The sequence below is a fragment of the Gopherus evgoodei genome, chromosome 22, assembly GCF_007399415.2.
Source record: "Gopherus evgoodei ecotype Sinaloan lineage chromosome 22, rGopEvg1_v1.p, whole genome shotgun sequence".
Lineage (NCBI taxonomy): Eukaryota > Metazoa > Chordata > Testudines > Testudinidae > Gopherus > Gopherus evgoodei.
In genome coordinates, this window is record NC_044343.1 from 693774 (window position 1) to 719724 (window position 25951).

At 42.1% G+C, this 25951-nt stretch overlaps 1 protein-coding gene across 2 annotated transcripts in view; it reads left to right on the forward strand.

Moving 5' to 3' along the window:
* Positions 1-25951, forward strand: part of MYO9B (myosin IXB) — an 84210-nt gene that overhangs the window by 14285 nt on the left and 43974 nt on the right. For both annotated transcript variants that reach the window (XM_030540057.1, XM_030540056.1), the window contains exons 2-3: positions 1627-2520; positions 23307-23401. In XM_030540057.1, the coding sequence (XP_030395917.1) occupies positions 1684-2520; positions 23307-23401 (932 nt within the window). In that variant the 5' untranslated portion in view covers positions 1627-1683. The remainder of the gene's footprint in view (positions 1-1626; positions 2521-23306; positions 23402-25951) is intronic.

Consider the following 25951-nt stretch of genomic DNA (forward strand, 5'->3'; position numbering starts at 1 on the left):
AATTATAGATTTAAGAAATGGATGGGATTTCCTGAGTCGTCTGATCCAACCGCCTGTGTGAGTGTCACAATGAGCCTCTTAGAAGTAAAAGATCAACTTAATTTTTATGCAGCTTAAGGAACCATTCTGAAAGGGATCACGTGGATTAACCAGAGAAGTGCCATTATTTGTCCCAATGTTTGTAGTTCATTCTGGCTCCCAGTTGATAAGGATGGACTGAAAACAATTTAAGAAACTTGCATAACAGAAAATGTTTCAGAAATTCTTGCTTCTACACAGAATTGCTTAGAAATGAAGTTCTCCATTTTTAGACTATGTTTAGGAGTGGCAGAACTGTCATGTGCTTCTCTGGAGTGATTCACTGACCGACCGCTTGTGGTGGAAATGCCAACAAAAGAATGTTTCCAACTCTCCGTGGATCTTATTTGTGGAACCCTTTGACCTAATATTGTCTGCCATTGAAAATGACTGCATGTTAATTTGTAACTTGTATTGACTTTTGTACTGTTCTGGTTTAATTTGTGACTTGTATTTGGGTCACTTGTTCAAGTAGCATCCTCTGAGTATACTGTAATAGAGCACCTTAAATTGAAGAGAGCAAAGATAAGAGTTCCATTGTCCATCTGCCTAAGCTGTAAGATTTACCTTAGGAAACTGCTCTCCACTGATAAGTTAATAGTAGAGGTCATTGAACTCCGTGTACCACAGTCACAATGGTTTGCACTTGTCGTGTGACTGCCCATGGAACTAACTAGATGGCAGTTGAATGCCTGGTGAAGCACCACACTGAGCGAAGGACAGTGATTCAGAGTGGATTGCAGATCAAAGAGGAGTAGAGACCAGCATCTTTTAAAACTCTCTACTCCCATGAGACTGAAGTTCAATTGCAGGGATCCAGTAGGAGTTGAGGAGGGGACATCAAGGTAGTGGGAATCAATGACAGTACAGGAGCTTCATGCATGAGGAGCTTGAAAGCAAATGGGAGGAGAAAGATGAAGCAATGGTTAGAAAGACAAGGGTAAAGGAATGTGTAGGGGGTTCCTTAGGTATGGAATGAGAGTTGTGAATCCCAGATGAGCTAGTTACAAAATCATGACTGAAATGTGCTACAATTTAAACTAATTTTAGTTTTCTCTTCCTCGGGTAGGAGGTGAAAAGCAAAAATACACTTTGGGGCATTAAGGGTGTGGTTGTTGATTGACAGTAATGAAATTAATTCTTAATTGTGTCTCTTCTCAGTAATTGCTGTGTGTTTTATGAAAGAAATAGCCACTGTGTTACTGTGCTTATGTGAGGAGAGAACTGCCTGAGCAAATGCAGGCTGGAAGGAACAGCTTGTGAAACCCAGATGCTCAAACTCTTTCCACCCCAACCTCTTCCATCTGAGTCTCAGTCATAAAGCAAGCCTTCCCAATGAGCGATATAAGTAAAAATGGGCAGTTTGTTTGAAATAACAACACTGATGTTCAGGAAAACACCTTACTTTCCAGAAATTTGCCTGTGTAATAACTTCATTTTATATTTCAGATTTTTTTTATTTTTTGGCTCAGTTGCTTTTGTATTTCAGGGAAACTGGTTGAACAGGATACCTTTTAACATCTAACTGTCTTCACTCTCCTTTTGCAGATAATGGGCATTGAGCAGCAAGCTGGGGCGGTATGCTGAAGTCAGGTTGGGGGCAGAATGAGTTTGAAAGATGCTGACAGTGCAGTTTGCCAGGAGAAGGCGACCTATAATCTTCATATTTACCCCCAGCTCTCGACAGAAAGCACCACTTGCTGCAGAGTGACTGCAACTAAGGACAGCACCACTTCAGATGTAATCAAGGATGTGATACAAATTTTGGACTTGGATGTCTCAAAGCATTATGTGCTCGTGGAGGTGAAAGAATCAGGAGGTGAAGAATGGGTACTTGATTTGAATGACTCTCCTGTTCATAGAGTTTTGCTTTGGCCTCGCCGTGCTCAGGATGAGCATCCACAAAACGATGGGTACTACTTTCTTTTGCAAGAGAGGGACACTGATGGGACCATCAAATATGTCCATATGCAATTGGTGTCCCAGGAGAAGGACGCTCGGCGATTGGTTGAAAGGGGTTTTCTTCCATGGCATCAGGAAAACTTTGATGACTTATGCAATCTCTCCAATTTAACAGAAACAACACTCCTAGAGAATCTCAAACGCCGCTTTCTAAAACACAAGATTTATACGTATGCAGGAAGCATTCTGATTGCCATTAACCCCTTCAAATTCTTGCCCATTTATAACCCCAAATATGTCAAGATGTACGAAAATCACCAACTTGGGAAGTTGGAGCCCCATATTTTTGCCATAGCTGATGTGGCTTATCACACAATGCTTAAAAAACATGTCAACCAGTGTATAGTCATTTCAGGTGAAAGTGGATCTGGAAAAACTCAAAGTACAAACTTTTTAATTCATTGTTTCACCGCACTGAGTCAGAAGGGGTATGCGAGTGGTGTGGAGAGAACTATTCTGGGAGCTGGACCAGTACTGGAGGTAAACTTAGGCCGAAATTTTTCTTTGCACAAATAACTTCTTAAAAACTTTCTGAATAATTGCTGGTATGTGTCATTTTTAGGGAGGATTTTGAAGGCCTTTCTCTTGCAGAGGCATTGAAAATCTAAGTCTGTGTTGGTCTGCTCCTTTGAAGACAGATTTTTAAATTATTTTTGTTTTTAATCTCTACAGTTTTCTTGCAACTAACTTTCTGCATAGATAAAATAGACCATTTACTCCTCTTTTGAAATAGGCTATTTCTCTATTTTGTCTTCGCAAGTTACATTCTCATCTTCAAATATGTCAATTTTGATTGATTATATTTTCACAACCAGAGCTCAGTGTGTTGGAGTGAAGGATTCATTGGATGTCTCTCATTAGAACACTGTCAATATTTGAATGTAGAATCAAGCAGAACCAGTCACTTAGTTCCACTGAATAAGGAATACAGTGAATGTTTTCATAAGTAAATAGCTCTCCATTGAAATAGTTACCGCTCTGAGTCTATTGGTGCTTTTGAGCATGGTGAGGATGTCTTTAGCATTTCCATTGTGAACTCCCTTTCGCAGGGATTTATTTCTCTGCTGTAAATGTTTGCTTCAGGCAAAAGCATGTTCTCAGTTGGAAAGAAATTTTGATTAACCCGTAAGTGTTCTGAGCAAATGCTATTTTCATTATTACATCATTTCCAGCAGAAGGAAAGACGGCAACCACCAGTCTCATACAGGGGTAAGATCAGTCTAGAACAGTGTGAGATAACAAGAGGACAAACACAAACAGTTCTTGAATTCAATGTCTTCCATTATTTACTCTAAATTAGAATATATTTTTCTAAAATACTATGTTTGGAGGATGCAGATGACCCTTCAGTAATCCACCAGTGAATGCATGACTAGTAGCAGGGGAAATGCTGAGGGAATTAATTATAAAACTGTCAAGGGATTGTGTTCAAACAATGTGTAAAAGTTTTGGCACAATCATTTGTGAAGGATTCCAAATTCTACATTAATTTTGGTGCAGAAGGAATATGAGGTAAAGTTTCCAGAAGTGACCAAGTCCGTTAGAGACAAGGTTGGTGCGGTAATATCTTTTATTGGGCTAAATTCTGTTGGTGAAACTTGTGATCTTACACAAAGCTTTTCTTCTGGTCTGGGACGGGTACTCAGAATGTCATAGCTAAATACAAGATGAAACAGATTGTTTAGCGTAAATAGTTAACACCTCTGCACTCATTGGGTAAAAGAGGGGTGTTAGTGAGTTACAGATTGTTGTAATAAGAATTAAATCCAGTGTCCTTATTAGGGTGGCCACTCATATATACCCGGAATACTGGAGATTCTGGTATTTCTGGGCATTATGTGGGTGTGATTCCATCCCTGTCAGTGTGATGCGCATGTAGGGTTCATGCCATATGGGGGCACCATTTTGAAGATTGTGTCATCCTGCCCCCACTGGTGTGACCTCACGCACATAGTGTGTGCAAGGTCACGCTGGTGGTGTTGGAGTGCGGCGCTCTCCATTATGGCATCCTTGGATAGAGAACAAACGTTACAAAAGCAGGACTGTTGGTTTGAAAACCAGACGAGTGGCCTGCCTAGTCCCTATTGAGTTCATGATTTTTAATGTCTAGAAAAGTTATGAATTTAAGCTCCCATGCTCGTCTTTTGAAGGTGTTGTGCAGGTTTCCTTTGAGGATGAAGGCTGAGAGGTCAGATATAAAGTGATCACTTTGTGAAAAGTGTTCAACCACCAGTGATAAGGGGTTTTTGTCTTATCATTTTTCTATGTGAGTCACTTAGGTGCTTTTGAAAATTTTACCCATGATTCTTTACAGAACAGGGAGCGCATGCAAGCATTTTGCCTTGCTTTTTGCTACTTGAAAGCAGAAGTAGAATTTGAGGTTTGCTAGTTGCTGGAGCTCAAGTTTGCAGTTTAGAACAGAAAACAGGAAGGGGTCACTGTGGAAAGCACTATTCAATCAGCTGATCTTATTATGTCTGATACCATTAACTCTTTTGGACTCTAATTTGCAAGAAGTGATACAGCATAATCAAATCAGATAGCGGGGCCTGAAATCACATGTTATATTTTGCCAACTGAATGAGAAATGCAAATAGCCCAAACTTTAGCAGCTAGATTTGTAATTAATTGTTATGCAATAAAAAATAAATGCTGTTTTATTCAAGCATTCTTAGAAATTGCTTCGGACTTCCATGTTAGGTGTATCATAAAGAGCCACCCCTAGCTGGAAATATGACTAAAGATTGAAACCTAAACTTGGGAATTTTCTAAATAAACCTTCACATAAAGATGACGTTTGAACATACACCATCTAAAATTTAGGATTTGATGATTTCTTTTTATGAGTATTTCAGGCAAGAACTTTTCTCGTGGTTTAAGGGCCATTGTCCATCACACATTGATTCAGCCTAAACTCATATCTGGGGCAGTACTTTCGTAAATCCCTTTGTTTGCTTCTTAATAAAAGTAACAAAACGCAGTACAGCTGTATCCCAAAATGTCTTGCAGAGATGAGCACAAGTTTGTATGAAGGGTGCTACTGATCAGCTTGAAACTAAAAAGGAGGAAATAAAACATTCATAGGTGCATGAAAGTTAATAAGGCAGCACAATCCTGCATGTAGAGAAGTTATGGAGGCACCTGTAACTCTAACCAAGAAATATGAGTAGGGTTATGTCTGCATATTGGTTAGGACCTATAATTCTCCAAGAGTTCAGCTTGAGTGTCAGTGGGAGCAGTGAAAGTTTGAAGTATAGACAACTCACATTTTTACAGTAGGGTTAGACAACATGGTAATAAGAACTGCTCAAGTCCTGTTTCTGATACTGCCTCCATTGATGGGTCCCAGTTTTCTTAGAGTAGATATCCTCTTCTGCAAATTCCTATTCTGTTAAGTGATGAAGTATACTTAAGTCAATTGTAAGTTTAATAGGAGAATGCAATGAAAACTTCATAGCAAACATTCTGTCTTACAAAAACTGAAATCTCAGCAACCAAAATGTCCTGTTTCAGAGTTGGTGATTTGTCTACAGTGAGAGTCACTTGGGTTTTTCATTTAATAGAACCAAGCAGAACAAGGAATTTTTCTTAGAAAATGAGTGTTCCTTGGGATTTTGGTGCAGAAGAACACTTTGAAGTGTGTTTTAGTCATTTGGCAATACTCTTATTTCATTTTTGCTTTATATTTTGAGTCTTTCTGTAGTGGTTTGCAAATGTGAAAGACTATTAACATTAATGAAGGCTGCCTGATTGCAGTAAGACTGTAAGAGCCTTTAAGTACTGGCTTAGACCTGCCCCCTTTTTTTGGTGACCTCTTATTTAGTGACACCTGATTGCCAGGCATCTGCTTATGGGCTGACCTTTTCATAGAGTTCAAGCGAGTCATATCAGCATATCGTAAATAAGGTGAATAGTGGCATTGTATTGGCAGTGGGGGGGTTGTAATTTTTTAAAAAAAATTCATCTACTTTAAGAATAGCCTGTCAGGAAACCTGAAACTACATTTTTTTCCTTACCGCATGTTCTTTGTTCATTTTATGTGAAGACTAGTTAGCCAAAGCTGGTAGCTCAGCTTTCCTCAAATTAGTAGAAAGTGTTGAATCATCTAATCATTTGCTCAGAATAACCAAACTATGGAAAAAATAGAACTACAACTATACCTTGCCATGGGATTAATTTAAATGCTTCTTGTAATTACCTTCTGCAACATCTGAGACATTAGATATGCCAAGGTGATTGATAGGTGTCATAGTAACTAAAATATATTGTATATCAAATAAACCAAAGAAAAATCAGTCATGAATTAATATGGACTTAGTGCGTAAAAGATCATGGATCTTGGAAAAATAAGGTGGTCAGAAAATAGACTGTGGTTGCTTATTCTTCTGCAACACTTGACCAAAGGAAATACAACATGGATCGCTTATCTGGCATGCTGCTGCATATAACAATAGTATAGCAATCACATGCAATATCATAGGCATGAAAAGCATCTCTTATTTATACACTGTAGCTTCCACATGTGTCTGTTTCTGTATGGGAAATTGTCAGGTCCCATGCTGAAACATTCTAATAAAACCTCTAACAGTAACATCCCTGGGAATGGTATTTTGCTGAATTTCCAGCTTCCAAGATGTAATTTTTAAAAGCTGTTTAAAGTCTGCAAGGGGACCAATTGAACATTCAGGATATAGTAGCTATCTTAGTAATAGTTGCTAGGGAGAAAAGCTATTCCACTGTAGCGTTTAGTGCTAAGGAATGTAGCCAGCAAGCTGCTAAATACATTAGGAAATAGTTTGGGAACTAATTGAAAGCTTTTTCTGTTTTTTCTTAACCACTTTCTCCCTCTTCATAACTTCTGTTGGTGGTATTTGCCCTTCTTTTCTGGGACAGAACTCACCTGACTATGGAACTTGCAGGAAGCTTTGCTAGGTAGCTTTCTTGGAGTTTTCCTTCCAGCTCCTGAGCTAGAAAAATAGATTGTGAAGACTATTCATTTTCTGTGGAAGACAAAACTGTAAAAAGGAACTAATCTAACAGAATTCCTCAGGGAGAAAAAACAGGATTGAAATATTTTCCTCCTAATTAAGTAATTTGCCACTGCACTGCCCTTGTTAATCTACACATGCTAACAAAACACTGTAGTTAAAATAAACTATTACTTTTTGGACTGCAGTAACACACTGATTTCAGCATATTTGTGTTTAGCAGATTATGGACTATTTGTCATCCCAAGTGCTTTTTTATTGCCCTCCACTCTCATGTGTGAAGAGCATTTTAAAACTGTTTTGTTCTAATGTGCAAGACACTGGTTTGAAGGCAAACTTAAGAATTCCCATCCTTTAGACTGGATGTGACTCACCTTCTAACTGATGAGGCACCAGTGTCTGACCTGTTATGGGGATCCACCCAGCGGTGGTAGTTAATACCTTTGGGAGCCACTTGCATCTCTTTTTTTCTTCAGGAACAAGGGAGGGAATGCAAGAGAAGTAAAAGATGGTACAATTATGGTTCAGCTTAAAAAATTAATTTCTCTTTAAGGTTATGTAGCTATGAAAAGAATTAAATGAAACTGTTGCTGTCTTAGCTATAGAGTGGTTGTTACAGGTGTCCTTATTGATACTATAGAATAATATAGGGAATCTGCAACAAATGGCAGGGACAGGTTTTGGGTGGGTGCCAGAGGATGGATAGGAGCGTAAACCTAGGCAGGCTCTGTTTTCCTCTCCACATTTAAACAATTTAATCTTTAAAGTGTAATCTCTTACTGAAGTGGAGGATTGTCTTTTGGTATGGGCAGTGCTTAGGAAAACTAAACTAAAGGTGGGCATAGGGTTTAGAAATTTTTATATGGACTATGTTATAAGAACATAGGAGCTGCCATACTGGGTCAGACCATGGTCTATCTTGCCCAGTATCCTGTCTCTGACTGTGGCCCATACTGGAGCTTCAGGGGGAATGTACAGAAGAGGGCTATTATGGAGTGATCTATCCCTATCTCCCTCTGAAAGAATTTGCATCTCCTGGGAGCTTTTTATAAGGACAAAGTTTGGGTTGGTTAATCAAATTTTTGCACTAGTCCTTCTAGAAACTTATGTTCCAGGCTTATTCCACATGATTGGGAAGGCTTTACTTCACTACGTAGTTTTGGAACTCTCCAAGAATTCTGTATGGTCACTTTTGTCAAGGAAAAATGCTAAGTATGGAATATATTTAAAAGACACAGAATATGTGTTAGAGATTTTGTAAGAATGGTAAAAAGATAAATACTGGACTTCTAAAAGGGCTGATAAACTTCACTGGCGGTAGTTTGCAAATAAGAGACATTCTTGGCAAACCCACTTGCATAATTTGGGAGTGGTAGAAATTAATTGTAAATGTATACTTTTGAAAGACTCAGCTAAAAGAATCCAGCCAGCTTCTGAAACCAAATATTGGTACATGTGAATATCTTGGATTCATTACAATAATAGCCTTCCTAGTCCACTGAATAATAAAGCATGGTGCCTCTGAAGTGGAGGATGGTAGCACAGACTGTGGAATAGATTGACGTACCTCTGCAGTTGTGCAGCAATTTTCATTCTTGTTTTAGATTGATTTGACAGGAGGATTCCAGGTTACTCAAGGATATTACGAAGATCACAAGTGAAATAAAAACAGCACTAGGTACTCTTCTGCCATTTGGGTAATGTATTCTTGGAAGCTTCATGAAACTTAATTCTCTTCAAAGGATGGTTCCAAATAAGTGTGGCCCAAGCTATTAATACTGCCTGTGTTCTCTTGTAAACACAGTGTCAAACAGTTTGAGCTTGCTGCAGCCCTCAGTCTCCTCTGTTACAGATTTGCTGAGTCTGTGATGTTGGTATGAGGTGGGCCAAGACTAAGTGGTACTTCAGCTCTGGTTTTCATTCATGTTTGCCACAAAGCCTGCATAATATATTTAGTGGGTGTAGACTATGTTCTATTTAAAGTTGATGGTATTCTGAGGACATACACTTTTTAAAACGACCATAGTCACAAAAGGCATGGCAGTTCCCTTTTTTTTTAATTCACTTAAAACTTAGTAGCTTCTAGTTACATGATGTCAAATGTGGCCTGACATGTTGAGTTTTTTATCTCAATGATAAAATACTTCTTTGCCCTTAAGTGCATTCATCACATGGCTTGTCCAGACATCCCCAGACCTTCAGACGCCATGCACTGGTCATGTCTTTAGCTTTTACAGACCAAGACTGCGCTGTTCTCTCCAGTTAAGAATATAAGAATGGCCATGCTGGGTCCAACTGACAGTGGCTAGTGTCAGCTGCTTCAGAGGGAATGAACAGAACAGGGCAACTTATCAAGAGATCCATCCCTTGTCGTTCAGACACAGAAGGCAGACAGAAGCTTAGGGACACCCAGAGCATGGGGTTGCATCCCTGACCATTTTGGCTAATAGCCATTGGTGGATTTATCTTCCTTGAACATAAGAACTCATCTAATTCTTAATTTGAACCCAGTTATAGTTTTGGCTTTCAACATCCCCTGGCAACAAGTTCCACAGGTTGACTGTGCGTTGTGTGAAGTAGTACTTTTTTATGTTTAATACCTTGATTGTCCATTGGCCCCACTGATTGTTTGGCAGGCCGCCTCCTTCTGATGTACTTAAAAAAAAGTGCTGTTAGTTTGTGTCTTTGCTAGTGCTTTTCATATTCTTTTTTGGGCTGCCTAATTATACTTTTATACTCAACTTGCCAGAGTTTGTTCCTTTTTATTTTCCTCAGTAGGATTCAACTTCCAATTTTTACAAGATGTCTCTCTCTCTAACTGCCTCTTTCATTCTGGTTTAGCCATGGTGGCATATTTTGGTCATCTTACTTTTTTTTTTTTTTTTTTTTTTTTTTTTTTTTTTTTAGTTGGGGGTATAAAATGGTTTAAGCCTCTAATTATGATGGTTTTTTTTAAAGTTTTCATGCTATTTGCAGGCATTTCACTCCTGTGACTGTTCCTTCTAAGTTCCAGTTAACCAGCCTCCTGGGTTTTTTGTGTGTGTGGTTTTGGTTTTTTTGGGGGGGAGAGGGGTGGTAGTTCCCCTTTTTCATGTTAAATGGTGTCATGGTGGCTTTTTTTGGTATTCTCCTCACTCCCCCACAGAGATATTAAAATTTAATTACATTTTGGTCGCCATTACCGACCAGTTCAGTTATACTCGCCTTTGGACCACATTCTGTGTACTTTGTACTAAATCAAGAATTGCCTCTCCCCTTGTGGGTTCCTGGACTAGCTGCTCCATGAAGTGTTCATTAATGATATCTAGAAATTATCTCTCTGCATCCTTCCTGAGGTGACATGTTCCCAGTCAATATGGCGCTAATGGAAATCCTCCATTGTGATTTGGTTTTCTGTTTTATGTAGCCTCTCTAATTACTGTCACCATAGAATCATAGAAATGTAGGACTGGAAGGGACCTTGAGAGATACTGTAGTCCCCTGCTCTCAAGCAAGAACTAAGTAATAACTGGACCGTTCCTGATAAATGTTTGTCTAACCTCTTAAAAACCTCCAATGACGGAGATTTCACAACCTCCCTAGGCAATTTATTCCGATGCTTAATTTCCCTGACAGGAACTTTTTCCTAATGTCCAACCTAAACCTCCCTTGCTGCAGTTTAAGCCCATTGCCTCTTGTACTGTCCTCAGAGGTTAACAAGAAAATGTTTTCCCCCGTCTCCTTGTAACAACCTTTTATGTACTTGAAGACTGTTATCATGTGTGTCCCCCCTCCTCCCACCTCCCAGTCTTCTTCTCCAGACTAAACAAACCTAGTTTTTTCAATCTTCCCTCATAGGTGTTTTCTAGACTTCTAATAATTTTTATTGCTCTCCTCTGGACTTTCTCCAATTTTCCACATTTTTCCTGAAATGTGGTGCCCAGAACTGGACACAATACTCCAGTTGAGCCCTTAGCAGCACAGAGTAGAGAGGAAGAATTACTTCTTATGTCATGCTTACAACATTCTTGATGATACATCCCAGAATGATGTTTGCTTTTTTTGCAACAGTGTTACACTGTTAACGCATATTTAGCTTGTGATCCACTATGATCCCTAGATTGCCCTACCCTAGTACTCCTTCCTAGGCAGTCATTTCTCATTTTGTATGCAACAAATTATTCCTTCCTATGTGGAATACTTTGCATTTGTCCCTTTTGAATTTCATTCTATTTACTTGAGATGATTTCTTCAGTTTGTCTAGATTGTTTTGAATTTTAATCCTATCCTCCAAAGCACTCGCAACCCCTGCCAGCTTTTTATCGTTCACAAACTCTGTAAGTGTATTCTCTATGCCATGACCTAAATCACTGCTGAAAATATTGAACAGAACTGGACCCAGGACCAATCCCTGCGGTACCCCACTCAATATGCCCTTCTAGCTTGATATTGAACCACTTTTAACTACTCTTTGAAAAGGATTTTCCAACCAGTGAACCCACCTTAAAGTATCTCCACCTAGGTTGTATTTCCCTGATTTGTTTATGAGAAGGTCATGACCATCCTGGTCAGGTTGTCAGTAGTATATTCTTATTGCTATTGAAGCATGGAATGTCTATCTGTAGAGGTTTTATGATACAGTTTGATTCATTTAAGATTTTTTTAATATATTTGACTCTATGCTTTTTTCACATATAGTGCCATTACCCTATTAAAGCAGCAAAGAATCCTGTGGCACCTTATAGACTAACAGACGTTTTGGAGCATGAGCTTTCGTGGGAGAATACCCACTTCTTCAGATGCATGTGGTGGAAATATCCAGGGGCAGGTATATATATGCTAGCAAGCAAGCTAGAGATAACGAGGTCAGTTCAATCAGGGAGGATGAGGCCCTGTTCTAGCAGTTGAGGTGTGAAAACCAAGAGAGGAGAAACTGGTTCTGTAGTTGGCAAGCAATTCACAGTCTTTGTTCAATCCTGAGCTGATGGTGTCAAATTTGCAGATGAACTGAAGCTCAGCAGTTTCTCTTTGAAGTCTGGTCCTGAAGTTTTTTTGCTGCAGGAGGGCCACACTATAGCAGACCTTAAGGTGGCCATCCTGCAGCAAAAAAACTTCAGGACCAGACTTCAAAGAGAAACTGCTGAGCTTCAGTTCATCTGCAAATTTGACACCATCAGCTCAGGATTGAACAAAGACTGTGAATGGCTTGCCAACTACAGAACCAGTTTCTCCTCTCTTGGTTTTCACACCTCAACTGCTAGAACAGGGCCCATCCTCCCTGATTGAACTGACCTCGTTATCTCTAGCTTGCTTGCTAGCATATATATACCTGCCCCTGATATTTCCACACATGCATCTGAAGAAGTGGGTATTCACCCACGAAAGCTCATGCTCCAAAACGTCTGTTAGTCTATAAGGCTGCCACAGGATTCTTTGCTGCTTTTACAGATCCAGACTAACACGGCTACCCTTCTGATACATTACCTATTAGTGCATTCTACTCTGTCATTCTTATATTTTGTTACCCTACTATTACTGTGTCCAATTGAGTCTCATTGTTACACAAAGTTCTGTGATGCCTATTAGATCAATATCCTCATTTAGTGCCAGGCACTCAAGTTCACCAGTCTTAATATTTAGACTTTTTGCTTTTGTATCAAGCACTTTTAAAATTTGTTCAATATTTAGTTGTCTGCCTTTGTGTGATGTAATTGGATGGACTCTTTTTTTATTTGACTTTCTATTCAGTTTCTGACTCTGCTTTGTCAACTTCTGTCCCCTCCTTTTACTAGGATATAGAATATCGTGTTAATAAATCTTCCCCTAAGGAAGTGTCTGTCCAAACTGTGTGCTCCTACGCACCTGCCAGCTTTCCCTGTCTCTTGGTTGGTGTAGGTGGAGCTCATCCTTCCTGTATAGGCTCCTTTTGTCCTAAAACAGTCTCCAGTTCCTAATAAAACCAAATCCCTCCTCCAAATGTCATTGTGTCATGTACTCAGTGAGATCCTGAAGTTCTGCCTTTCTAACTGGCCTTGTGTGTGGAACACTGGCAGGCATTTCAGAGAATGCAACCATCAAGGTCCTGGACTTTAATCTGTTCCCTGGCAGCGGTAAATTTGGCCTCCAGGAACTATCTCCTTCTTTACCTATGCCATTGGTATCTACAAGTACCACGACCACCAGCGCCTCCCCAGTACTGTACATACATCTGTCTAGATATCTCAAAAGGTCCACAACCTTTGTACCCAGCCAGGGGCGGTGCTATGTTTTTTGCTGCCCCAAGCACAGCAGTCAGGCACCTTTGGCGGCTTTTCTGTGGGAGGTCTGCCTTGGTCACACGGATTCGGTGGCAGTTCTGTGGGTGATCTGCCAGTCCCGCGCCAGCGTACCTGCTGCCGAATTGCCGCGGAAACTACGGGGCTGGTGGACCTCCCGTAGAAACGCTGCTGAAGGTGGCCTGACTGCAGCCCTCACAGGGACTGGCAGGCTGCCCGCCACGGCTTGCTGCCCCAGGCACATGCTTGCTTCGCTGATGCCTGGAGCCGCCCCCAGCCATTCTCCATGCAGTTCTCCTGGTCATCACAAAACCAAACCAGATATTTTAATAATCAAATCTCACAGTACTTTTACCTATCTCTTCCTAATAATTGGAGTCTCCTTCCTGGAGAAGTATCCTCAGTACAAGAAGATACCATGACATCATGTAGAAGGAGGGCCCCAACTACACGTGTTCCATCTTAATGTTATCCTTCCCTGAGACTTTCATCCTCCTCACCAGTGTGGTTGGCAGTCAGACTGGGGGTGGGGCTGCTCTGTTGTCCCAGAAAGTCTCATTGTATATACCCCCTCTGCATCCCTTGGCTCCTGCAGTTCACCCACCCCGGTCTCAGGAGCCCATACTTGATCTCTGAGGAACATAAGCTGCTTGTACCAATGCACCACACATGTCACCAGCCCACAAGGTAAGTAATCAGACATGCTGCATTCAGTGCAATAAAATGATACACAGCCATACCCCCCACCCTGCTGCTGGACTTAGAGAATACTTTTTAGGTATAGCTAGCTCTCTTGCTCCCTCTCTAATTCCCCCACTTGCTTCTCCAGTTCGCTAGCTCTTCTAGTTGCTTTATAGCTGGCATTTTAAATGTTCATTCTCCCTGAGTTAGACCCACTCTCTTGTTAAGGGATTCTAAAGGGATTAGGTAAAAGGATAGAGTTCATTAGGAAACTATGCTCGCTCAGCATACAGGCCCTGTCTACTTCCCAGCAGACCACATTATACATTTCAGTCAAGCAGGCCCACCAGTGGAGAGCAAACTCACCCCAAAGGTCACCTAGTCACTTCTCCTTCACCTGAAGAACTTCCTCGCAAAACTCCCGTTTGCCACCTCCTGTTTGCTAGTTGGGTGCAGAGTGTCTGTCAAGCACTGGATCCAACTATGGTGAGCCTGATTTATTGGGTTGCTTTATCTCCCAAGCAATGAAACTAGTTCACTCTTTATAATAAATATGCATAATCGCATAAAACTGGACAGTTCTGTCATTAGAAATGGACATCGTGGACCTAATTCTGGCTCTGGTCCTACATACACAGTGGCTCGGAGTGAAATTGTAGAACTGTGGCGATTCTCTGACTGTGGAGGTGTTTCTGCGTGTTCCTCACTCCACCCCAAAATCTCTGTTTATCCACTAGTTGTATCCTCATAATGCTACATTTTGAGCTCTAGGCTTGCACTGTCTTTGTTTTATCTGTATGTGCAGTGCCTCACACAATGAGACCCTGACCACGTTGAGGCCTCGAGGAGTTACCATATTGTATATGTTGAGTTCAAGTACCAGTGCTCTATGCCTATACCCAATCCTCTTCCAATGCAGTCTTCAGTTATCTCATAATATTTCTCACTTTTGTAGTTGTGGCCAATGATATCCTATTTATAAGGCAGTGTGGGGACTCAGTGTGTTCCTTTGTGGTTCTACAAGTCCTCATTAAATGTGCTTCAATAGACAACCACAGTGTCTACTTTGACTGTCTAGGTTTCCTTTCTTGTTACTTTCACTTTGGGTTTGTGAGCAGGGATTTTTTTTTCATGTATAGATCCTTATTTTCAGTTACCTGGGGTCTGCACATTCTCTAATTAATTTAGACCTGCCTTAATTTGGTGTAGCTTGCACTTGTAATCCTGTTAAAACATTGTTCAGCCTTGCTGGTTTTAAGGGGAAAATGTAACTTTTGATTTTAGTAACCTCACCAATTTATACAGTAAATAATGCTCAGTCCTGTTCTCCATGATATAGAGCACTATGAAGTAAGGGGTAAAAAGCATGCTGAAGTGGTATTTGCTTCTGATTTTGGGTTGTAAGTTCAAACATTACTCAGTATTTTGAAATTTTTGGCTATTTAGAATGTATTAAAAGGGAGTAATGGGGTAATTGACAATGAGACAAACCAATAAACAGTTTCAAAAACGATATAAAACAGATATTTTACATCATCTTTTGAGAATTTGCTATGTGTGCTTAGACTTAAATAGCAGAGGTGAGGTCATCTGAGCCATGGATAGTTTTAAATCTCATTGTGTTGCTTGCATGAGTAATCAGTTAAAAAGTCTTTCAGCAAACAAGGATTATGTAAAAGCAGCAAAGAGGTCCTGTGGCACCTTATAGACTAAGGCCTTGGCTACACTGGAGAGTTGCAGCGCTGGTGGTGGCTTTACAGCACTGCAACTTACTCACTGTCCACACTTGCAAGGCACATACAGCGCTGTATCTCCCTGGCTACAGTGCTGCATGTACTCCACCTCTGCCTGGGGAATGACTGCAGTGCTGGTGATGCAGCGCTGCTCTGCCAGTGTGGCCACCAAAAGCGCTGTTGTTGGCCTCCAGAGGTATTCGGAGGTATCCCAGAATGCCTGCTCAGCCACTCTGCTCATAAGTTCAAACTCTACTGCCTTGGCCTCAGGTGAACCCGCCCTTTAAATGCCCTGGGAATTTTAAAAATCCCCTTCCTGTTTGCTCAGCCAGGTTGTGGAGTGCAATCAGTGAATCTTTTCCAGGTGACCATGCCTCCACGCTCCAACGAGTCCCAGCATGGAGCAAGTAGCAAGTTGCTGGACCTCATCAGTGTTTTGGGGGAGGAAGCTGTGCAGTCCCAGCTGCGCTCCAGCCGTAGGAATTACGATACCTATGGCCAGATCTCAAGGGCCATGCTGGAAAGGGGCCATGGACCGGTACGCTATGCAGTGCCAGGATTAAAGTGAAGGAGCTGCGGAGTGCCTATTGCAAAGCCCATGAGGGAAACAGACACTCTGGTGCTGCCCCCACGACCTGCCGTTTTTACAAAGAGCTGGACGCGATACTTGGGGGTGACTCCACCGCCAATCCGAGGACCACGATGGACACTTCAGAGCAGGGAGGGGAGGCGGGGGAGGAGGAGCCGAGAGTGAGGGTACTGGGGTTGGAGGAGACACCCCGGTAGTCCCAAGAGGCATGCAGCGGGAGCTCTTTTCAAGCCAGGAGGAAGGTAGCCAGTCGCAGCAGCTGGTACTTGGTGAAGGACAAGCAGAGGAGCGGGTTCCCGGTAAGCAGCTTTTATTTTCAGGATGGAAATGTTTCAGGAGAGGAGGGAGGGTTAGGGCTGCATGCATGCATGCCTAGATGTGGAATAGCCCATTGATGTGGTCTATCACGTCGCGGTAATCAGCCTCGGTAATCTCTTCAAAAGTTTCAGCCAGAGAGTGGGCAATGCGCTTGCGCAAGTTTATAGGGAGAGCCACTGTGGTCCTTGTCCCAGTCAGGCTAACGCGTCCAGCACCACTGTGCTGCGAGGGGTGGGGGACCATTGCTGCACACAGGCAAGCTGCATAGGGGCCAGGGCGGAATCTGCATTGCTGTAGAAGACCCTCCCGCTCTTCCCAGGTGACCTGCAGCAGCGAGATATCTTCCAGGATTAACTCCTGTGGAAAATGTTGGGAGAGTGTTCAATGTAGGTGCCCCCTGCAGCTATTTGCTTTCCCCAATGCACAGAAACCCCAGCACAGCCCTGAAGCAATCAGTCCCCCTTACTCACCATTTTGGGGCTCTTGTGGGTTTTGTGCGCTCTCTTTGGTATGGGAAAATTATGCTAAAGTGAAGACTGTAAACTCCTTCACTGTCTGGGTATAACTGTCTGAGATATAAACAATGCTGCCTCTGTTAACTGTGGCCTTTTTTTCCTTTCCACAAGCGACCTTGAGTTCTCAGCTGCCCGTGTTAACAGCAGCTCAAAGACTCCAAAACCTGTGGAAGAAGCCGTATAAAAGCAAAGACGACCTGCTGCAAACAGTTATGGATCACTCTGCAAGAGAGAATAAAAAACTGCAGGACTGGAGGGAAAGAGAAAGCAGGATCCGCCAGAGAAACGCAGCGGCCATGAAGAAAAGCACAAAGCAGCTGATAAGCATCCTAGCGCACCAAGCAGACTCTATTCAGGCGCTGGTAGCCATGCAGGCAGAGCACTACCGCACTGCCCCCTCCCCTTCCCAAAGCTCTTTCCCTTGTGCCCCAATGTCAGCTCCAAACCCCCTTCCCCAGGATCCAGGTTCTTACCTCCATCAGCTGCCTCCAACATCTGTACGTTCACCAACCAGCCCTGAAAACTACGACCCTTACCCTCTGCACTCAACCCCCATCACCATGCAGTATAGGCATCCAGAATTGCAGCAGTCATTGCACAGCACTCCAGACACGACATATTCAAATCTGTGACTGTACAGTTCCCGACCTCTCCCCCCTGCTCTTTTAGGTTCCCAAAATGTTGTATGTCTGTCAATAAAGTTATTTTCTTTTCAATAAATGAATTCTTGGCTTTGAAAACAGTCATTATTATTGCAGAAAGTCAAAGGACACCTTAGCCCAGGAAAGAAACAGGCACTGCAAATCAGCTAGGAAAACAGATTCCTACTAACATTGTAACCACTGCACTTCACTCCCGTGCAAGGCACCAAACATTACAGTTGGTTTTCAGCCTCAAATTCCTCCCTCAAGGCATCCCTGATCCTTGAAGCCCTGTGCTGGGCCTCTCTAGTAGCCCTGCTCTCTGGCTGTGCAAATTCAGCCTGCAGGCGTTGAAACTCAGAGGTCCATGCCTCACTGAATGTTTCACCCTTCCCTTCACAAATATTATGGAGGGTACAGCACGTGGATATAACCGCAGGGTTGCTGCTTTCCCCCAAGTCTAGCTTCCCATACAGAGATAGCCAGCGCCCTTTTAAAAGGCCAAAAGCACACTCCACAGTCATTCAGCACCAGCTCAGCCTGTAGTTGAACCGGTCCTTGCTCCTGTCAAGCTTCCCTGTATACGGTTTCGTGAGCCAAGGCATTAACGGGTAAGCGGGGTCTCCAAGGATCACAATGGGCATTTCAACGTCCCATACCGTGATCTTCCGGTCTGGGAAAAAAGTCCCTGCGTGCAGCTTCCTGAACAGGCCAGTGTTCCGAAAGATGCGTGCGTCATGCACCTTTCCAGGCCAGCCTGTGTTAATGTCAGTGAAACTCCTACGGTGATCCACAAGTGCCTGGAGAACCATAGAGAAATCCTCCTTCTGATTAATGTACTCGGATGCTAGGTGGGGTGGTGCCAGAATAGGAATATGCGTCCCATCTGTCGCCCCTCCACAGTTAGGGAAACCCATTTGTGCAAAGCCATCCACAATGTCCTGCACGTTCCCCAGAGTCCGGTTCTTCTTAGCAGGATGCGATTAATGGCCCTGCAAACTTACATCAAAACGACTTCAAACGGTCGACTTTCCCACTCCAAACTGGTTCCCAACCGATCGGTAGCTGTCTGGAGTTGCCAGCTTCCAGATTGCAATAGCCATCTGCTTCTCCACCAGCAGGGCAGCTCTCAATCTCGTGTCCTTGCGCCACAGGGTGGGGGCGAGCTCAGCACACAATCCCATGAAAGTGGCTTTTCTCATCCGAAAGTTCTGCAGCCACTGCTCGTCATCTCAGACTTCCATGACAATGTGATCCCACCACTCAGTGCTTGTTTCCCAAGCCCAAAAGCGGCATTCCATGGTGCTGAGCATTTCTGTGAAAGCCACAAGCAATGTAGTGTCGTACACGTCAGGCGATTCGCAATCATCTTCGGACTCCTCATCACTTTGGAGCTTAAGGAATAGCTCAACTGCCAAACGTGATGTGCTGGTGAGACTCATCAGCATACTTCTCAGCAGTTCGGGCTCCATTTCCCACAGAAATGGCGCTGCACAGAAACCGTTAGGAGAGTCAGAATGGCGCCAAACGTGGACGGAAAAACAGGGACTGCTGGGATGTAAAGCAATGCATCACGGGGCGTTGGGACAGGAAGCAGAATGACCCGCACCCTTCCGTCCCCTTCCCACAACCCACGGCGCCAAATTGGGATGAGGTGTTCTGTGGGATAGCTGCCCATAATGCACCACTCCCAACAGTGCTGCAGACCTCCAAGTATAGCCAAGGCCTAACAGATGTATTGGAGCATGAGATTTTGTGGGTGAATACCCCCTTCGTCGAATTATGGAATTTCTTATTAATTGACTCTAGGATGCCTGCTTGCTTGTAAATAGATTGTACTTGGCAAACCTAGTACACTGTGTGGATATTTGAGTAGGTGGCAAACTGACAGCCTTAAGACTAATTTTTGCATGTGGTTGATTCTCTGCAGAGTAGGTCTACGGATCCTTTACAGGGGGCAGGTCTTCCCTAATTTGCAGTTTGATGAGGTTTATTACTGCTGATTTTTTGTACTCTAAATGAGAGGTAATTGTTGACATTCTCGTGAAAGCCATAGCTAAACCAATGCCTGGTGGAGAGAGGCAGATTTAACTTCTTATGTCATGGATGTTCATTGTTCTGATGTCACAAGAAATCCCATTTATAGATTGGCATCCGTTCCATTAACTATAAAGTAGATTAATCAGCCAGGTTTTCTAAATATACCAGACATATCCAAAATGGGTTATCTGCATGTTCCCTCAGAGGTCCGTGTCTGTGAGTAGAGTAAAATCTAAGAGATAACATTGAGAGTTACTTGTTAGGTCGTAGTTACAAGAATATATTAAGGAATGCTGGTGATATAACACAAGCAAAGCTGTAATCATAAATCCATAGCTAATGCACAGTATCCTAGTAGCTGATGTATAATATGCAATTGAGAAGGATGTAAACATTCATTGACTGCAATCCTGAAAATGTCATTAAATATCTGTGTTCAAATGCCTTACAATGTGTTCTCAGAAAGCTAGCAGAAAACCATAGAAATCTCCTCAGAAGAGACTACTTCAGGGATCTGTGCTGGTCAGTGTGGGACAGTGCAACTGCAACAGCATAGTGTACTCTAGTACCAGTATGGATTCCAATGAGAACTGCAAATGAAACAGCGTGATTAGCATTGATGCAATTTGCCATTGATGCTTATGCCATAACTGTCCCAATGGTTTACTCGTGGCTGTCATTTTCAGGATTCTGTCATACATGGCCTTTCGGTGAAATCATTCCATGGATTTATTATGTTAGGAAACATAAATTTCATCTGGGAATTTGTAATGGGGGCTGCTTGAAGTTTTCACGGGAAATGTTTGTGGCAGAACTTTCTGCAGATAAAGTTCACACTTGGGAGTGTAATATCTTCTAAACTGCTGCCTTTCTACACTCTGACTGCACTAGGTCATTTCTGTGTGCATTTTAATCAAATGACAAGGTCTCCTTAAATACACCTCAGCTAAAATACCTTAGTTTGGTTTGATTTTTGTCTTGACTTCTGTATAAAGGATCTTTATTAAGATTTAGTACCAAATGATAAACATTTAAAAAAGTCACAATTAAATGTTAGGAATATTGTGTCATTAAACTGTTTTCAGTGCTGTCTATTAAGCAGCAGCAAGTGTTCCTGTTCAGAATTCCCAACTTACTACTTTAGGATAGCACAGGTTTCAATAATGTTTTCTTCCTGTGCTGGAGCTATTGATATCTTCAGAATTGGTTCACTCCATTAATACACAGACTGTGCATCCCAGAGCCATCATAACCTGAATAATCATGAAATCCGTGGGCACTTCTAGGGTATAGATTCCACAGGGAGACTGCCTGGCATGGAATGCATCTTGAAGTTTAACATTGGTTGGCTGTTACATCAAAAGGGAGCCAATACCCACCAATGCTTGGAGACAAAACCTAGCAGATTCTTTTGAAAATGAATGTGTGGTCGTTTACATTAATTTGCATAAATATACATAAATGTACATATATCTGTGAATACATATTGCCCATTTACCCTAATTACCCACTCCACACATTTACTACACACTCTCTTTCACTTTATCCCAACTCATTACACATGCATTCTACAAGCAAAATTCTCTCTGCACCCACTTCCTTTTAGTTGTGTACCCTCTAATTCTGCACCCACCCATCCACTCACTCTTCATAGATGCAGTCACTCATTCCACTCTCACATCCACCCATGCCATGTGCACCATGTCTATTCCAGACACCATTCATTCCTCACTCATGCATACACGTCCTTTCTGTCTGCTCATTCCATATACACATTGCTCATCCCAAGAACCCCCACTCCTGAAAGCTCATCTCCAACTGACCAGCCCCACCCATCCCTAGCTTACTGCCCTCAACTACTGCTAAATTAACTTTTTGACTCTTCCATCAGGCTCCTGTAGCAGGGCTGCCAGTCAGGAGTTTTCCCTAGAGTCCAATAGGAGGGATGAAACCTCCTGAAGTTTGTGGCAGAAAATTAATTGAAGCCAGACTGGTACTCTCAGATTTTGTATCTTAACTCCCCATAGGTTAAAGGCAATAAAATTGCTGCTGACGTATTTCCATCTGAAAGTCTGACTATCAAGGTCAAGTAAATGTGCTGCTGTCTGGTCTGTAAATTGGCCCACAGAGGGAAGGTTGTTCAAATAATTTTAGGCCAAAACTGATCTATAATCTGTAACAGAAATACAGGCAGAGCTTGAGTAGGTGGGTTAATGACATTTAAATTGGAACCCTGCAGATGGGGCATGCCAGGCTGAACAGATATGTCATTGTGTTAGAGCAGCAGTTCTCAAATTGTGGGTCAGGACCCCAAAGTAGGTTGCGACCCTGTTTTAATGGGGTCGCTAGGGCTGGCTTAGACTTGCTGGGGCCCATGGCTGAAGCCGGAGCCCCTGCGCTGAAGCCCGAGAGCTTCAGCCCCGTGTGGCAGGGCTCTGGTTACAGGCCTCTTGTCTGGGGCTGAAGGGCAGCGGGGCTTGGGCAGGCTCAGGCTCGGTCCCCCCTCCTGGGGTTGTGTAATAATTTTAGGTCTCAGAAGGGGATTGTGGTGCAGTGAAGTTTGAGAACCCCTGTGTTAGAGGCATTGGAGATAGTGATCTACTGTTTTTAGTGTCCTGGCAGCAGTATTTGTTGTTCTTCTTCCATCCTTTTCTGAGCCTGGGGAAAGTTATTCATTAAAGTAAAAAAAGAAGAAACAAATTCTAGCAGCCTAATTATTGTTTCTCTGGACAAAGATTTTGGACTGTCAGACTGAAATCTGCTCCTGAAAGCTGCTCATGCAAGTCTCTTCATGACAAATACTAATGAACCTAAAATTCATTCATTAGTTGAAAAAATGTTGAAAAGACCAGTTCACTCTGAGACCAATTGCAAGATGAATTTCTGCTAACCAAAGCCATATCTGTGAACTTCCATTTTTCATACAAGATTAGTTTTATTAATCCTCAGAATTAAAATAGGCTAACTTTGCAAAACAGACTTTAATTTCATATTTTCTCTTTAAAGACAAAGCAACTTTTATATTACTTTGTAACATAGAGGGTGGGATTCATTTTTGGGAACAGGAAGCTTGCTCACTTTATGGTTTTGACTACAGAGAGGTACTTCCTCGGTAGTTGCAGCTTTCTTCCTCTACACAAGATCCTTCTCTAAGCTCATACTTGCTTTCTAATGAATTCAGGCTGTTTAACTGAGGTTTCCTTTGTTAAGCTTTCTTTAATCTTGGCTGTTTGTGTTGCATATTAAAGTAATTTTAATAAATTTAAGAGCCCCCTTCCTCAAATCCTGAAATACTGTCTGATAAGCAAAATGTACTGATATATGACAAATAAGAAAGGAGTCTTAGAAACTGTTCACTCTTATAGCACATGCATCTTGCTCTTTCATTAGGATTTTGGATGCTTAGTGCCAACCAGTAGTTGAATGAATAATGAACAGTGTAAGCTATGTACCAGCTTATTCTGTTTCACTGATGAAAATATAGATTCACCCTGTGCTTTGTTACAGGCTTTCGGAAATGCAAAAACAGCCCATAACAACAACTCCAGTCGTTTTGGAAAATTCATTCAAGTCAACTATTTGGAGAATGGTATTGTCCGAGGGTAAGTATGGCATGAAGTTCTTTCTGGAGATAAACTGTATGTTCTTAAAGTTTTGTGCAGACTTGATGGAGTCTGAAATAGCTTTTCATTTGAGCATTCCTCTTATATGAATGACCTGTTTCTGTGGATGGTGATTTCAAAGATACATAACTTCATTGTGTTTGGATTTTTCATAGCCCACGTAAAAGCAATACCTAGTGTTTTTCCTCAGTAGGTCAGAGGTCAGTATTCATCTCATCCCCAGTTTGCTGAGGTGAACACAGGGGAAGTGGCTTGCCCAAGCTTACCCAGCATGCTACTGGCAGAGCTGGAAATAGGCCCAGATATCCTGAGTCCAGTCCAGTGCTCTGTCTGCTAGGCCACACTGGCCAAGGTAATTTATCTCATTTGAATATATCCCTACATAGCCATGTTTTTAATAGCACAGTTTAAATTAGTAATACAATTAACAATGTAATTAATACAAGTTAAGATTCTGTCTAAACAACAAAGTAAAAGAGGCAGAGGCAAAAAGACATCCTTTTAAAAAAATGGAAGTTAAATCCTATGGAGGAAAATAAGAGCATAAACTCTGACAAGTAAAATGTAAAAATATAATTAGGAAGGCCAAAAAAGAATTTGAAGAACAGCTAGCCAAAGACACACAAAGTAACAGCAATTTTTTTTTTAAGTACATCAGAAACAGAAAGGCTGCTGAACAACCAGTGGGACCACTGGACGATTGAGATGTGTAGTAATATGAGGCCCTGAAATATAAACTCTTGTGTCAGAGGCCTAGTCTGAGGCCTGAAGCCTGAACCAAAGTAATTCCAGACACTGCTAAGCAAAAGCTGGGCTGTGAGCCAGAGGAAGGCCCCACTCACAAAAATTGGCAAGAAGAGGGTTGTTAGAAGCAGGTGTGTTCACACATAAGGGCTAATAAGAGGAACTTGTGCCAAGATGGAACCTGGACAGCCTGATACAAGGACACTCCATAAACATGACATAAGGAACAGTCAGGTGCATCTTAAAGACAGGACAGCATGATGGATAGATCTGTATGTCTGGAACAACATGTTCAAAGGGGAGACAGCACCCTAATGAGCCATGGGGCTGTACCTCAATACATCAGGAGGGATGAGTAATCTGTCCTGTAACTGTATAAAAGTAGGTCCCGGAGTGCGCCTCTTTGGCCAGCCTAGGGGGCAGTGGAAAAGTCCTGCCACTGACTGAGCTGTGTCCACTGCCAGGGGTCACATATTCGTAGTATATCCTGTAGAGTCTATAGGAAACTATTACTGTGCTTGGGTTCCTTCGTACCTTACTAGAGTCTGTGGTCTTTGGGGGTTCTCTCGGGGTTTGCTGTGTCAGCTATCTATGCAGAGCCGGGACAGCACACAGAGGGAACACGCACGCAGCCAACTGTTATCATCATCAAGCAAGAACAGAGCACCGCACCGGTAGCTACTAACAACAAGATGCTAAAGGATCACATAAGGAAGATGAAGCCATTGTGGAGAAACTAAATGAATTCTTTGCATCAGTCTTCATGGCTGAGGATATAAGGGAGATTCCAACTCTGAGCCATTTTTTTAAGGTGGCAAATCTGAGGAACTGTCCCAGATTGAGGTATTATTAGAGGAGGTTTTAGAAAAAAATTGATAAATTTAACATCAGTAAGTCACCAGGACCAGATGATATTCATCCAAGAGTTCTGAAGGAACTCAAATGTGAAACTGCAGAACTACTAACTGTGGTATGTAAGCTATCACTTAAATCAGCTTCTGTACCAGATGACTGGCAGATAGCTAATGTGATGTCAATTTTTAAAAAGGCTCCAGAGGCGATCCCAGCAATTACAGGCCGGTAAGTCTGACTTCAGTACCAGGTAAACTGGTTGAACCTATGGTAAAGAACAGAATTGTCAGACACATAGATGAACATGATTTGTTGGGGAAGAGTCAACATGTTTTTTGTAAAGGGAAATCATGCCTCACCAATCTACTAGAATTCTTTGAGGGGGTCAACAAGGATGTGGACAAGGGTGATACAGTGGATATAGCGTATTTATATTTTCAGAAAACATTTGATAAGGGTCGCTCATCAAAGGCTCTTAAGCAAAGTAAGCTGTCATGGGATAAGAGATAAGGTCCTCTCATGAATCAGTAAAAGATAGGAATCAAAGGGTGGGATTAAATTATCAGTTTTCAGAATGGAGAGGAAAACAAATGTGTCCACCAAGGGTCTGTAGTGGGACCAGTGCTGTTCAACAAATAGATGGCAAAATTTAGACATGATACAAAACTACTCAAGATAGTTAAGACCCAGGCAGACTGTGAAGAGCTACAAAAGGATCTCGCAAAACTGGGTGACAGGGCAACAAAATGGCAGATGAAATTCAGTGTTGATAAATGTAAAGTAATGCACGTTGGAAAACATAATCTCAATTATACATATAAAATGGTGGGGTCTAAGTTAGCTGTTACCACTCAAGAGAGAGATCTTGGAGTTATTGCGGATAGTTCTCTAAAAACATCCGCTCAATGTGCAGCGGCAGTCAAAAAAGCAAAC